The 12,237-nt window shown below is 54.7% G+C and overlaps 1 protein-coding gene across 9 annotated transcripts in view; it reads right to left on the bottom strand.

Annotated features, from left to right (window-relative positions):
- Positions 1 to 12,237, bottom strand: part of Atp2b3 (ATPase plasma membrane Ca2+ transporting 3) — a 60,703-nt gene that overhangs the window by 21,233 nt on the left and 27,233 nt on the right. For all 9 annotated transcript variants that reach the window (XM_021252271.2, XM_013069336.3, XM_021252272.2 and 6 more), the window contains 8 exons: positions 10,786 to 10,950; positions 10,294 to 10,508; positions 9,708 to 9,950; positions 8,991 to 9,232; positions 4,612 to 4,846; positions 2,262 to 2,441; positions 2,092 to 2,179; positions 1,633 to 1,739 (listed from right to left, as the gene is read on the bottom strand). In XM_021252271.2, coding sequence (XP_021107930.1) covers positions 1,633 to 1,739; positions 2,092 to 2,179; positions 2,262 to 2,441; positions 4,612 to 4,846; positions 8,991 to 9,232; positions 9,708 to 9,950; positions 10,294 to 10,508; positions 10,786 to 10,950 — 1,475 coding nt within the window. The remainder of the gene's footprint in view (positions 1 to 1,632; positions 1,740 to 2,091; positions 2,180 to 2,261; positions 2,442 to 4,611; positions 4,847 to 8,990; positions 9,233 to 9,707; positions 9,951 to 10,293; positions 10,509 to 10,785; positions 10,951 to 12,237) is intronic.

Genomic DNA, 12,237 nt, shown 5'->3' with positions numbered 1-12,237 from the left:
TGGAATAGGGCTGGGGATTTAGCTCAGTGGTTCTGCCGCCTGCCTCGCAAATGGAAGGACCCGAGTTAAATCCCCGGTACCAAAAAAAAAAAAAAAAAAAAAAAAAAAAAGAGTGATGGAGTAGCTGGGGATTTAGCTCAGTGGCACCACGCCTGCCTCACAAGCACAAGGTCCTGAGTTCAATCCTGGTACCAAAAAAACAAAACAAAACAAAGCACAACTTAAAGAGTGGTGGAGTAGAAAAAAAGAAAAAAAAAACCCAAACCATAAATGAATAAATAAATGATGGACTAATTGATCTGGAGGAGGAAATCTCAAGGCAGTCCAACATTCAGGTTGTGGGATGGGTATTGCTGGCTGCTTTGAGCTAGATTTATACTGAGAATCAAGGCAAAAAGTAGAGCAGAAGAATCTGAAAAACTTAAATTTTAGCCCAAAAGGAACTGTGTGTAGAGTTGGGGCCAAAGGAGGTGTGGCTGTTCAAGGGATTAGCACCCTTAAAAAGATACTAAGTATTTTTTACAGGGACAAGAAGATGCCTTCAGGATATCTCAGAAATCAGCAAGACCTCACCCATCACAGGCTCAAGGATGCAATAGTGTCAAGCTTTCATTTGAGAAAAGAGTCCCTGGGACCCCTGCTCAAGAAGGACCTCCTAGGGAATTGGCTCCCTTGGGTTCATTTCACTGTGCTCAGACGCATATGCACTTAGAGGCTGCTGCGGACACGGTCCAAGGGAGCTTGGCTACTGTTCCCACAGGCAGCGGGTCATGGTGTCATCCAGGTGCATGCAGAATGCAAGAATTGTAGGGTTACAGAGGCTTCTACACAGGTTTCAAAGGAAGGCTTGGAAAGCCAGTCCAGGAGTCCCTGAAAGGCCAGTACAAGAAGCTGTGGGAATGAAGCAAGAGACACAGTGGGGACCCTAGGAAGTTGGAGATACCAGGAATGTGGGACACATGCCGCCGAAAGCCACAGGCAGTGATCAGAGCCAGCCCAAAGTGAGGACATGTGAGATGCAATCAGCAAGGCTGTAGGTTGGGGCTGCCTAAGCCTCCTGGAGCTTTCATCTCACCAATGTGTACCCTGGGTGCTGGACATGGAGCTACGGGACTTAACATTTGCTCCGCTGGCTTTTGGTCTTGCTTTGGTCCAATTCTTTTCTATTCCTCTATTCCCTCCTTTGGAATGGGAAAGTTTACCTTGTGCCATTGTACCTCGTGAGTGTATAATTTTTTTTTTTTTTTTTTTGGTACCAGGGATCAAACTTGGGACCTTGCACTTGTGAGGCAGGTGGCGGAACCACTGAGCTAAATCCCTGGGCCCTGTTTTTTATTTTTAAAGAGGTTCATAGCTAAGTGTTTTTAAGTCTCAGAAGAGTGTTTAGATTTTTGAAAACTTCTGGGACTGTTCCAACTTTGAGTCAGGGATTATTGCATTTTTGGTTGCCATTGAGGTGAGCAGCGTGGGCTCTGATCCCTTCCCGCCGCACTGTTCCTGCCTTGGAGCAGCCCACCATACACGCAACCATGCTCTAAAACCATGAGCCAAATAAAGCACTTCCTCCTTTAAGTTGTGAGTGTCAGATGTTTGGTCCCAGCAATGGGAAAGCTGGCTGATACAGTGGCTTACCATGGCAAAGCCCACGTCCGCCTTCTTGAGGGCTGGCCCATCATTGGTGCCATCCCCAGTCACTGCCACCACCTGCCGCTGCTCACCTGTGGTGCTGTCAATAATCCCTGGAACACAGAACAGGGCAGGGCAAGGCTAGTGCAATCTGTAAGCAGGGCGGTGTGATTTGGTAGAAAGGAGGGGCCCTGCACTGTGTGACTTGGATAAATGCCTCCCTCTCCTGGGCCTCAGTTCCCTGTCTGTTTTGATGTGGGAGCAGCCTCTTCTTGCATGGACATTTTCTATTCACCAGTTTCTAGAAGCAGCAGATCTAGATCTGAGGACCCTGGCTTCCTAGGCCAGGGTCCTAGGCCGAGGGTCTGTTGGGGAGTGTGGCATAGGGTGTCCAGAAGTAATTGTCACAGCATGCAAGGGCGCTGCTGCTGGCCCACAGGAAAGAGGGTGACCGAGCTCGTTTACCTTTGACCAGAGTGTGCTTGTCGGTAGGAGATGACCGGGCCAGCACCCTCAGCTTGGGCCACACCTTGTCCAGTCGCTCCTGTTCTATCTGGGGAGGCACAGGGACACTGCAGAGCCAAGGCAGGAGCGTGCGCAGGGGTGGGGTGGGGCGGGGCAGGAGGCGGGGCTACCTCTCCTTTCTCATTGCGAATCCTCCGGTTGAACTCCTTCCCCTCCAAGCATAGGAAGTCTTCTCCAGGCTGGATGATGCCGCACTTGGCCGCAATGGCCCGGGCTGTGTTGATGTTGTCTCCGGTCACCATGCGGACCGTGATGCCAGCACGCTGGCATTTGCGGATAGCTTCAGGGACCTGCAAGAGATGACATAAATGGGAGGGGGCAGCCAAGCCTGATGGGTTGGGCATCAGGGCTGGGCCCCTGCCTGCATCCAGATCTGCAGGACCCTGAGTTCCAGCAAGGCTGGCAGTGGAGCAAACGTGTGGTCCCAAGCAGGATCTCTTAGGTGACAGCTCCTCAGCTACCTTCCCCAGTTTCTCCTTCACTACACTGTGCCCTAGGAGCCAATGACAGCTCAGACCCAGGCCCTAGTGGCACAAGTGAGGCTGGCTTTTACTCCAGGGAAGGGAGTTCTCAGATTCAACTTTGCCAAGGTCACCAGGGTGGCCACAGGCGTCACCCAACTCTGTCAACATCATTTTCCTGCTGGGAAACAGCCCCAGAGCTTCCGAGCAAGACCCGCCCGAGGGTCACTGCTGGTAGGGTGGCGGCATTGGCCTCCCGACCCTGTTCACCTTGCCAGCTCCTTGAAGGTCAGCAGGGCTGAGGGGGACCAAAGTAGGGCAGCGCAGAGCAGCCAGGAGAAAGTGGAGGTGAGAATAGAGTGGCCTCTACTTCAGGCTGTGACACACAGCCAGTGACCCCTGAAGCAAATGGCCCTGGGATGGGCTCAGCTGCTGGAGGGAGCTTGGACCCTGTACCCGCATGTGTCTCACCCTTCTGGCCTCAGGGCCACTTTCTGCTTTCTGAGGATCTTAGGGTGCTGGATAAGACCATGAACTACTAGGCAGCGCCTGTGCCACCCCTCTGCTGCCACCAAGTGGCCATGAGGAGCCTGAGGCCTGGCAGCTGTGGCCCCAGGCAGTGGTGCTCCTCACCTGCCTGGGCACCTAAGGGTGACCTTGCTTTCCTGGGAAGAACTGTCCCTCTTTGTCCCACTTTCTCCCCAAGGCCTGACAGCACAACGACCAGCCGGGCATCTGCAGCAGTTGCCAGGCCGCACCCTGGCATCAACAGTACCAGCCCTGGGCTGCCATGGGCACAGCCCCACGGCCTTCTCCGGAGGCAGCCACCCGGTGCCTCCAGGCACCAGCACTTTCACCAGTCCTCTGGGCTCCTCCTAGGCACCGTCTGGCCTCCCCACCTGGCCCTGTCACTGTGATGTGCCACCTGGACTCTCTCCTGGCCAATCTCAAGCCAGAAAGGAGCTGTTCCTGATCCCTGGGCCCGGCTGCCATCACCCAGCCTGGGGTGGCTTCTCCCTGCCCCTTACTCATCTGTGGCACCCTTATGGCCTTCTATTGACTTACCTGGGTTTGACATTATCTGAGATGAAAACTTACAAAAAATACTGCTCACTACAAGTCTGTCTCGTCCACCAACTTCTCCCAGGCGTGACCACAGTGTCTTTGGGACTCAAGGCTGCTCTGCTGACAATGACCCGTGGCCACTGCTTCTCCTCCCATCGCACCTGCACATTCTACAAATCTGCTTTTCGGGCTAATGGGCAGGATCGAGGTAGCCCTGCTGCTGACATGAGGTGGCACCAATGGAGAGGGTCTGGGACAACAGAGGGCTCTTTCAGATGTCCCATCTTTAAAGACCAAAGCCACAGCCAGTGAGTGGAGCCTGCTCTGATGGCTGTCCAATGTCAAGGCCATGCCTGAGCTCATCTGCTCTCCTTCACTCTGTTTTCCTCATCAGCCTCTATCACAGCCACACATTACCCTGGTGGTGTCACCTACATAAAGATGCCCCTGGAATGTCCTTCCCTCCAGGGCCTTTGCCGCCTGGGCATTTGACATTCCACAGAGGAAGTCCTGAACTTCACTCTGAACTAACCAGGCCCTTGACGGAGAACTGCTTACCTTGTCCCCCAAACCTGTGCCCCCTCAGGCTTCCCTACTCTGTCATCCCTGGTGACCACCCATGGACAAGCAGGTAGAGCCTCTAGTGGGTGGCACAGAAGCCCTGTGTGGGTCAGGGCCCAGCTTGTTAAGGGGGTGTCAGGTCTTGGGAAGGACAGCCATGCCCCCAGAGGGCCCCAAATCTCTGCCATTGACCGCCCTACCCAGTCTTTCTGGACTCTGGCACTGGCCTGTTTGCCCTACCTGGAACTTTGGTAAGAAGATGGGCGACACGTAGGAAAGCCAGATGTGGGAGAAGGCTTGTCCGGCCACCCACCAGACAAGCCCAGGCTCAGGGCACAGTTACCAGGGCAGCTCCCAGAGAAGGGGTGGCTACCTCAGGCCGCACGGGGTCCTCGATGCCCACGACAGCTATGCAGGTGAGGTCACCCACCACCTCATTCTCGTTGTCCCAGTCGGGCTCCTGGCCTGCAGAGAAGTCTCGGTAGGCGACGCAGATGGTGCGCAGGCCGTCACAAGCCATCGGCTCGATGACCTTCTTCACCATGTCATCCCGGTCCCGGGGACGGAAGCTCCGGAGTTCCCCGTTGCTGTTTAAGATGTTGGTGCACCTGGGCAGGGAGGGGCATGGGGTGAGGGGAGACAGGAAACAGTGCCGGTCACACGGGATTAGGGTGGGGCCTTAGCCAATGACCGGTTCCCTTATAAACAGGGAGTGCAGAACACATGGACAGGGAGAATGGCATGTGACAACAGGCAGAGGTTAGCATGATGCATGCTGTGCCGAGGATGGTGGCCAACTCCAGAAAGTGGGGGGAGGCAATGGGGATCAGCCCTTACAGCTTTCAGGGGGGCACAGCCCAGTCCACTCTTAACTTTGGACTTTCAGCCTCTGGAACTGAGAGATGTCAAGTTTGTGTTGTTTGAGGCCACCTGGTTTGGGGACATTTGTTCCAGGAGCCCCAGGATACTCATACATTGCTGTTGGCTAAGTGACCCAGGTGGGAGGAAGGCTGCAAGGCTGCGGTAACTGTCCCACAGACCCTAGGAAAAACTGAATGCCACAGCATTCAGGCAGCAGCCACCTCAGTCCAAGCTCTGATGACCCTGGGAGCTCCTTAGAAGCGACAGGCCCGGGGCCGTCAGCCACAGAAACAGGTGTGGTGGAAGAAGTAAATGGGGCCTCCAGTGGCAGTGCCACGGGGAGACTGGTGACACAGGAACTGGCTGTAGAGATGGGGGATGGGACAGCTCCGCGGTGGAGGGGACACTGAGACAGGGAGGGCGTAAGCACACAGCCAGCAAAGGCAGGGCCAGGGCCCGAGTTCAGCCCCAGCTGCAGAGCTTGGGCCCACAGTGCTCACCAGAGGGGAGGCACAGAAAGACGACTGGGTACCCAAGCCACCCCTAGCCCAGCAAGGACAGCATCAGGCTGGAGATGGCCTTTGCCTGGGCTGCCTGGGGGGCATGCATGCCAGGCACTTGGTGACTAGGTCTGCCGAGGCTGTGGGCACGGGAAAGGCTGGCGTCCTGTTCAGGGCTCTGTTCCCATGGCCTGTGGGGGTGAGGAGAGGGAAGGAGCACATGGAGGACAGAGAGGCCAGGGCCAAGGATGTGTGCAGGTGAGGCAGGGGTGCAGGGACATCCGAGGTAAGGTGCATGCCCTTCCTTCAGGTTTTAGCAGCTTTATTGATATATAATTCACATACCACACAGTTTGCCCATTGAAAGTGTACAATTCAATGGTTCTCAAGATATTCACAGATACGTACAAGCATCACTGGAGTCAACTAGAACATTTTCATCACCTCTGAAAGAAACCCCACATAAACCGCAACAGCAAGAACAGACACTTGGACTTTATCACAGTCTTCAAACATGTGCGCCTCGGGACACCAGCGAGAGTGTGAAAAGACAACTCACGGGACGGGAGCAGATAGTCACGAGTTATATATTTGATGAGGATCTAGCATCCAGAGGATATAAAGAACACTTCAAACTCAACAGTAAAAGGACAAACAACCCAACTCAAACATGGGCAAAGGAGACCTGCAGAGCACTGCTGAGCCCAGGGAAAGTTGCTCAAGACCATCAGCCCTTGGGGACACAAGAGTCACAACCACCATGAGTTGCCACTGCACACCCACGTGGATGGGAAGGCTAATAATCATAGCAGAAAATAACGAATACTGTGAGGATGAGGAGAAGTTGGCACCCTTCTACTTTGTGGGTGGGGACATGGGACAGTGCAGTCATTCTGAAAACCATTTTGGCAGGGTCTCAAAAACGGAAGCACAGAGCTACCACGTGGCCCGGCAATTTCACTCCGAGGTATATGTGATGGTTAATTTTGAATACACTGAGGATGCCTAGAGAATTGGCACCGACAAATGGAAGTTGTTGCTGTGACTGTAGGGGACAAAGTGAAAAAAACGTCTTTAGAACCACTTCGCAGAAGGGGTCTTGGAAGACTCTGGGGGAGCAGGCTAGAGAAAGCCTAGCATGCTATAAGCAGAGATTCCCGGCGCCTCTGGAGGGGGTTTGGCAGCCCCAGGGCTGATGGGATGTGGGCAGTACAGGTTATGCTGATGAGGTTTCAGATGCAACAAGGGTTCTGGTAGATGATGGGATGACAGCTCACCCTTGCTACGCTGTGCCCCGAGACTTTGTGGGCATCTGACTTTAAAGGTCATGGACTCGTTTGTCTGGTGGAGGAAATTTCAAGGCAGCACAGCACTTAGGCTATGGTATGGGTATCACTGGCTGCTTTAAACCAAATTTACTGTGAGAGTTGGGAGCAAGGAGGAACAGAGTGAAAAGACTTGGAAAATTTGCTGCTTGACTGGAAAAGAAGTGCACATGGCTAAGGAGGGTGCTGTTGCAACTGCTGCTAAAGAGAAGCTAATCCTTTCCACTGGGACCATAGGAAAGACACCCGAGAGAATCTCAGACACTGGCAAGACCCAGGCCATCACAGGCTTAGAGATGGATAAACACAAATTTGTGTCAAAGACTTTCCAGGGCAGTCTTTGTCGAAGAGAGCCCCAGGGTGCTCTGCTCACCCCGAAGCACCTAGGGAATTGTTTTCTGAGGACTGGTCTTCATATGTTCACCCATCCAGGCACTGAGGGCTGTAGAAGCCATGGTTCAAGGCGGGCCCAGGTATAGCTCACACTGGTGGCAGAGCTGAAGGTCATCCATGTGATGCTGGGTTTGCAGGTATGCAGAATGCAAGAGTTATGGGGCCTTAGAGGCTTCCACCCAGATTGCAAAGGAAGACCTGTGGCCAGGTGATGTGTGGCAGAGCAAAGCTAACCCTGAGGGAAGCCATGTGGGCTGCACCTAGCAAAGTCCTTGAGGCCCACATGCCACCACAGCGTGTCTCAGGTACTGGCCCTGGCAATTTCAGGTTTAATATTTGCCCTCCCAGGTTTTGGTCTTATCTTTCCATATGACTTTTCTATTTCTCCCCTCTTCGAATGGGAACGTTTATCCTTGTGCTACTGCATGTTGGCAGTGTTTAACTTCTTTTTGAATTTTACAGGGGCTCACAGCTGAGAGTTTGCCTTGAGTCTCAGAGGAGACTTTGGACTTGGACTTTTGAGCAGTGCTGGAATTGTTAAGACTTTGGGGACTCTCAGAGATGGACTGAGTGCATTTTTCATTGTGAGGCAGCCATGAGGCTATGTGGATCGGGGGGTGGGATGCTAAGTTTGGATCTGAAGTGTCTCCCAGAGGCCTATGGGGTAAAGGCTTGGTCCCCAGCTTGGTGCTACCAGGAGTTGGTAGAATTTTAAGAGGTGAGATGGGCCAGGGATTTAGCTCAGTGGTTCCACCGCCTGCTTTGGAAGCGCACGGTCCCGAGTTTGATCCCCGGTACCAAAACAAACAAACAAATAAAAAACCCCAAAAACCAAAACAAGAGGTGGGCCTAATGGGGGAGATTTTAGGTCATTGGTTGTGTGCCCTCAAAGGAGGTAATGGCACTGTAGTCTCTTCCTCCTTCTTCTCATGCCAGCCATGAAATGAGTGGCTTTTTGCTCCACTATGCACTTCCTGCCATGATGTAGTGCCTTGCAATGAGGCCAACGGACAATGGACTGAAACTTCCAAAACTGTAAGCCAAAATAAACCTTTCTTCTTTATAAGTTGCTCATCTAGATACTTGTTATAGTAACGGAAAGTTAGCACAGCATATATCCCAAAGAGTTGAAAATGTGTGTTCAAACAGAAATGTGTACATGAATTTTCAAGGCATTATTTACCATAGCCAAACTGTGGAAACAGCCCTGATCTGTCCACAGATGAATGAGGAAGCAAAATGTGGTCTTTCCCATACAAAGGGATGGTATTTAATTGTCAGAAAGGAATAAAATTCTGATACAAGAGGACATTATTCTCAGGGAAAGAAGGCAGACACAAATGCCATGAGGTGTACGATTCCATTTATATGACTTGTCCAGTTAGGCAAATCCAGAGAGACAGACAGCAGAGCGGTGGTTGCCAGGGCTGGAGAGTATTGCTTAATGTATCCAGGGTTTCTTTTTAGGGTCATAGAAATGTTTTGGAAGCAGTAATAGTGACGGCTGACATTGTGAATACACTTAATGCCGCCGAACCACATAGTAAAGCGGTTAAATAGTCAACTGCACATTAGGCCTATTTCATCACAGACATAAAGCAAGAGATTTTGTGAATACCCTTTAGCTAGCCCCCAGCCTCCCGGCCCCTGGCTCCTTCCTGTCGCCCACTCACTTTTTGAGCAGGATCTCTGAGGCCCCCTTGCTGAAGAGGCGAAAGCCGCCGTCAGGCTTGTGGATGACCGTGCTCATGGACTTGCGGACCGAGTTGAAGGTGTACACTTTGTAAAGCTTATCTTCCGGAATCTGCTCCCGCACGGGCTGGAAGTCCCGCTTCAGGTCCAGCATGAAGCCCAGCAGAGCGCACTCAGTCTTATTGCCCACTTGGCGTGGGAGGGCGCCTTCCTTCTCTGGAGGCTGCAGGGCAAGGAGAGGCAGCATGGCATGGGGGCTGCAAACACCCCCGTGCTGTCCCCAGGCCCTGGCTCCTGCTTGGCTGTGCCCTCCACACTGGCAGGGTGGCAGAGGAAGGCCCAGTGTGGACTAGACAGGCCCTGCCCTAGCTGCACAGTGAGCCCTTGTGGGCTGATTTCCCACCATTCACCAGGCCCCGCCCAGCAGCCAGAGCACCCTCTCATGCCAGGGACGGGAAGGGAGGTCGCCAGTACCCCAGAGGTTCTACTCCAAAGTTCTGGATTGTGGTGTTGTGGTTGTTGTTTGTCTTTGCAGTGCTGGACACAGAACCCAGGGCGTCGTGCATGCTAAGCAAGCATTCTGCCACTGAGCTGCACCCCTAGTCCCCCAAATTCCTGGGGGGGGGCCTCATGAGCCCCTTGGGATGCTCATGCCATGCCCCCAGCCCAGTTCCTGCCCTCTCCCTGGAGCGGCTCACTAGTATTTTGGTGGTGTAGGCACTGTTGATGGAGATGGCATGGACCAGGAGGTCAAGGATCTTGGGGGTCAGGGCGCTGGGGGCTGGAATCTCCTTGTAGTAGGTGTCTCCTAGGTAGGACTGGACCACGGTCATGCGGTTGGTGGTGAGCGTGCCCGTCTTGTCTGAGCAGATGGCCGTGGCATTGCCCATGGTCTCGCAGGCGTCCAGGTGGCGGACCAGGTTGTTGTCCTTCATCATTTTCTGCAAAGGGCACAGACGGGGTGGGGGGTGCTTGGGTTGTTTGCTCAGCAGGGGAAGGGGAGCGAGAGATGGTCAACACAAACATGGCATGTGTGTTGGGGACCGTTGGGGACCGCAGCCTGCTCAGTGCTGGGTGGTGGCCCAACCGAGGGAGCAGGCTGTCCCCAGAGCCCCCTCTTGGCTCACCTGCTGACCTGTGGCTCCCCATGCCACCCCAGCTCTCCCACGCTTCCAGTCTCACAGGCATCCCCCAGGGTCTCTTGCCTCTTAGCCCCTCGCCGTCCACACCCCACTCCTGCTTCTGAGCCTGTGGGACAGAACCGGTCAGAAGCCTAGTGATTACCTTGACAGAGTAAGCCAAGGAGATGGTGACAGCAAGAGGCAGGCCCTCGGGGACAGCCACAACCAGCACAGTGACGCCGATGATGAAGAACTTCACAAAGTACTGCACGTAGACCGGTGTGCACTCTGCCAGCCACACTCGGCCATCCACAACAAAGGTCTCGATGACAAAGTAGAGGACCAGGATGATGACAGTGATGGCGGACATCACCAGCCCTGCCCAGCCACCATGGAGGCCATGCAGTGGGGAGGGGAGGGAGGAGAGGCAAGAAGAGGTTAGGGTCACTGTAGCTGCAGCCAGCTTGAGCTAGCCCGGGGCCTTCCTGAGAGCACCCAGCTTTGCCCCATGCTTGGGGAGACAGCCCCGGGAGATGGGTCAGAATGCAGCCCGTGTACACCGAGACTACATGCCCTGCTACCTGGCCATCCCCGGGGCCCAGTGTCCCTGACCCTGCTCAGTGGCCCCTGGCCCTCTGCCTCCAGCTGTCCCTACCTGCTTTCCCAATCTGCACGGCCAGCTTCGTGAGCTTGCCCTGCAGGACCGACTTCTCCTTCTTGGGCACGCTGGCTTTCTTCTTCTCCCGCTCCTCCGTCTCCCCGCCCTCTGCGCTCTTCAGGGGCTGCATTTCCATGGCGACTGCCCCATCCTGCTTCTTGGCTGTACACAGAGGAGCCCCGTGGGTGAGGTTAGGGCCTAGCCAGGGAAAGGGGCTCCAGGGGGCTATCAGTGGGGCAACATGCCACACCACACAGAGGAAACGGGGTTCCATGGGGTGCGCTTATTTCCAAGCTCCACAAGGCCTTTCCTGTGCGCCCACCTAAGCTCAGGCCCTCCTGAGGGAGGCCGGCTGCTGCAGCACCATCCTGGTGGGACAGAGACTGGGCTGTCTCGTGGGAAGGGAGGATAGGCACAACACAAAGAACTTAGGCACACAGACACAGTGGCCAGTCCTGGAATGCCCCATGTTTCGATACCTGAGACCAGAGTCCTGTGGTCTGAAGAGTGTTCCAGAAGCTGAAGCTGGCTCATCTGGCCCCAGCGTCTGAGCTGTCTCCGGGCTCCCCTCCTCCCTGCCCGCCTGGTGCTGCTCAGCCGTCTCCTCCAGTTGGCCTTTCTGTCCCTCGCTACCTTTCTGGGCTCCCTTTGCTTCTCCCGGTTGGGTCCCTCATGCCTCATCCTCACTGCCTTTGATGGGGTAGGGGCGAGTCCCCCGGCTCCACTAAGCCCCAGCCTCACACACTTTGGGCTCCCTCTGGGCCTCCAGCTACACTGCCCAAAGAATTCATGTCTGCAGGAGGGGCCACCGGACTGGCAGTTGGGGTCCCCAAGCTTACCTTTCTCCTGCTTCACTCTCGCCCTCCATGCAAGGCGCTTTTGGTACAATGGCCAGCACCTCTGCATCCTTTCTCCCTACCCGAGAACCCCAGGCCACTCGCTATAGCTCCTTTCTCCCTGGTGCCTCTAGGACATGCCAGTCCCTGCCCAGCTGGGCCACTCTAGCCCTGTGCCCCACCTCTACTCACTCACCCCCTCAACCCAGGGCTCCAGCCAGTGGGCTGTCCTATCCTGAATGCCCGCCAACCTCAGTTATACTCTGAGCTGCAGTTGGCTTGGGTGACCCTGTCCTAGTCCCTGGGTCCCCAGGTGTCCAGGCAAACACCTGCCACATGGTACTTGCACTATCCATCTCTGCCTGTGACTTTCCTGGGGGCCAGGACTGCCATATCCCCCTGTGTTCCTGTCACCTAGAGCTGAACACCATTTGACCTGAAATCTCGCCTCAGGCTCCCTTCTGCCACCAAGTCACTTTTTCCTGTGTCTCCCAGCACCCACCAGGAACCTGGGCCTCTGCCCCTTGGATGATGGCCACGACCCTGGCCAGTGGGCTCTGCTGAAAGGGTGCTCACCTGGGAACTGCACAGGACCAGGCCCCAGAGCTTTGAG

This window comes from Heterocephalus glaber, unplaced genomic scaffold (assembly GCF_053883595.1).
Source record: "Heterocephalus glaber isolate CG9 unplaced genomic scaffold, H.glaber_assembly_v1.0 deba00001861, whole genome shotgun sequence".
Classification (NCBI taxonomy): Eukaryota; Metazoa; Chordata; class Mammalia; order Rodentia; family Bathyergidae; genus Heterocephalus; species Heterocephalus glaber.
Note: the sequence above shows the minus strand (reverse complement) of the source record. Positions and strands in the feature narration are given on the sequence as shown.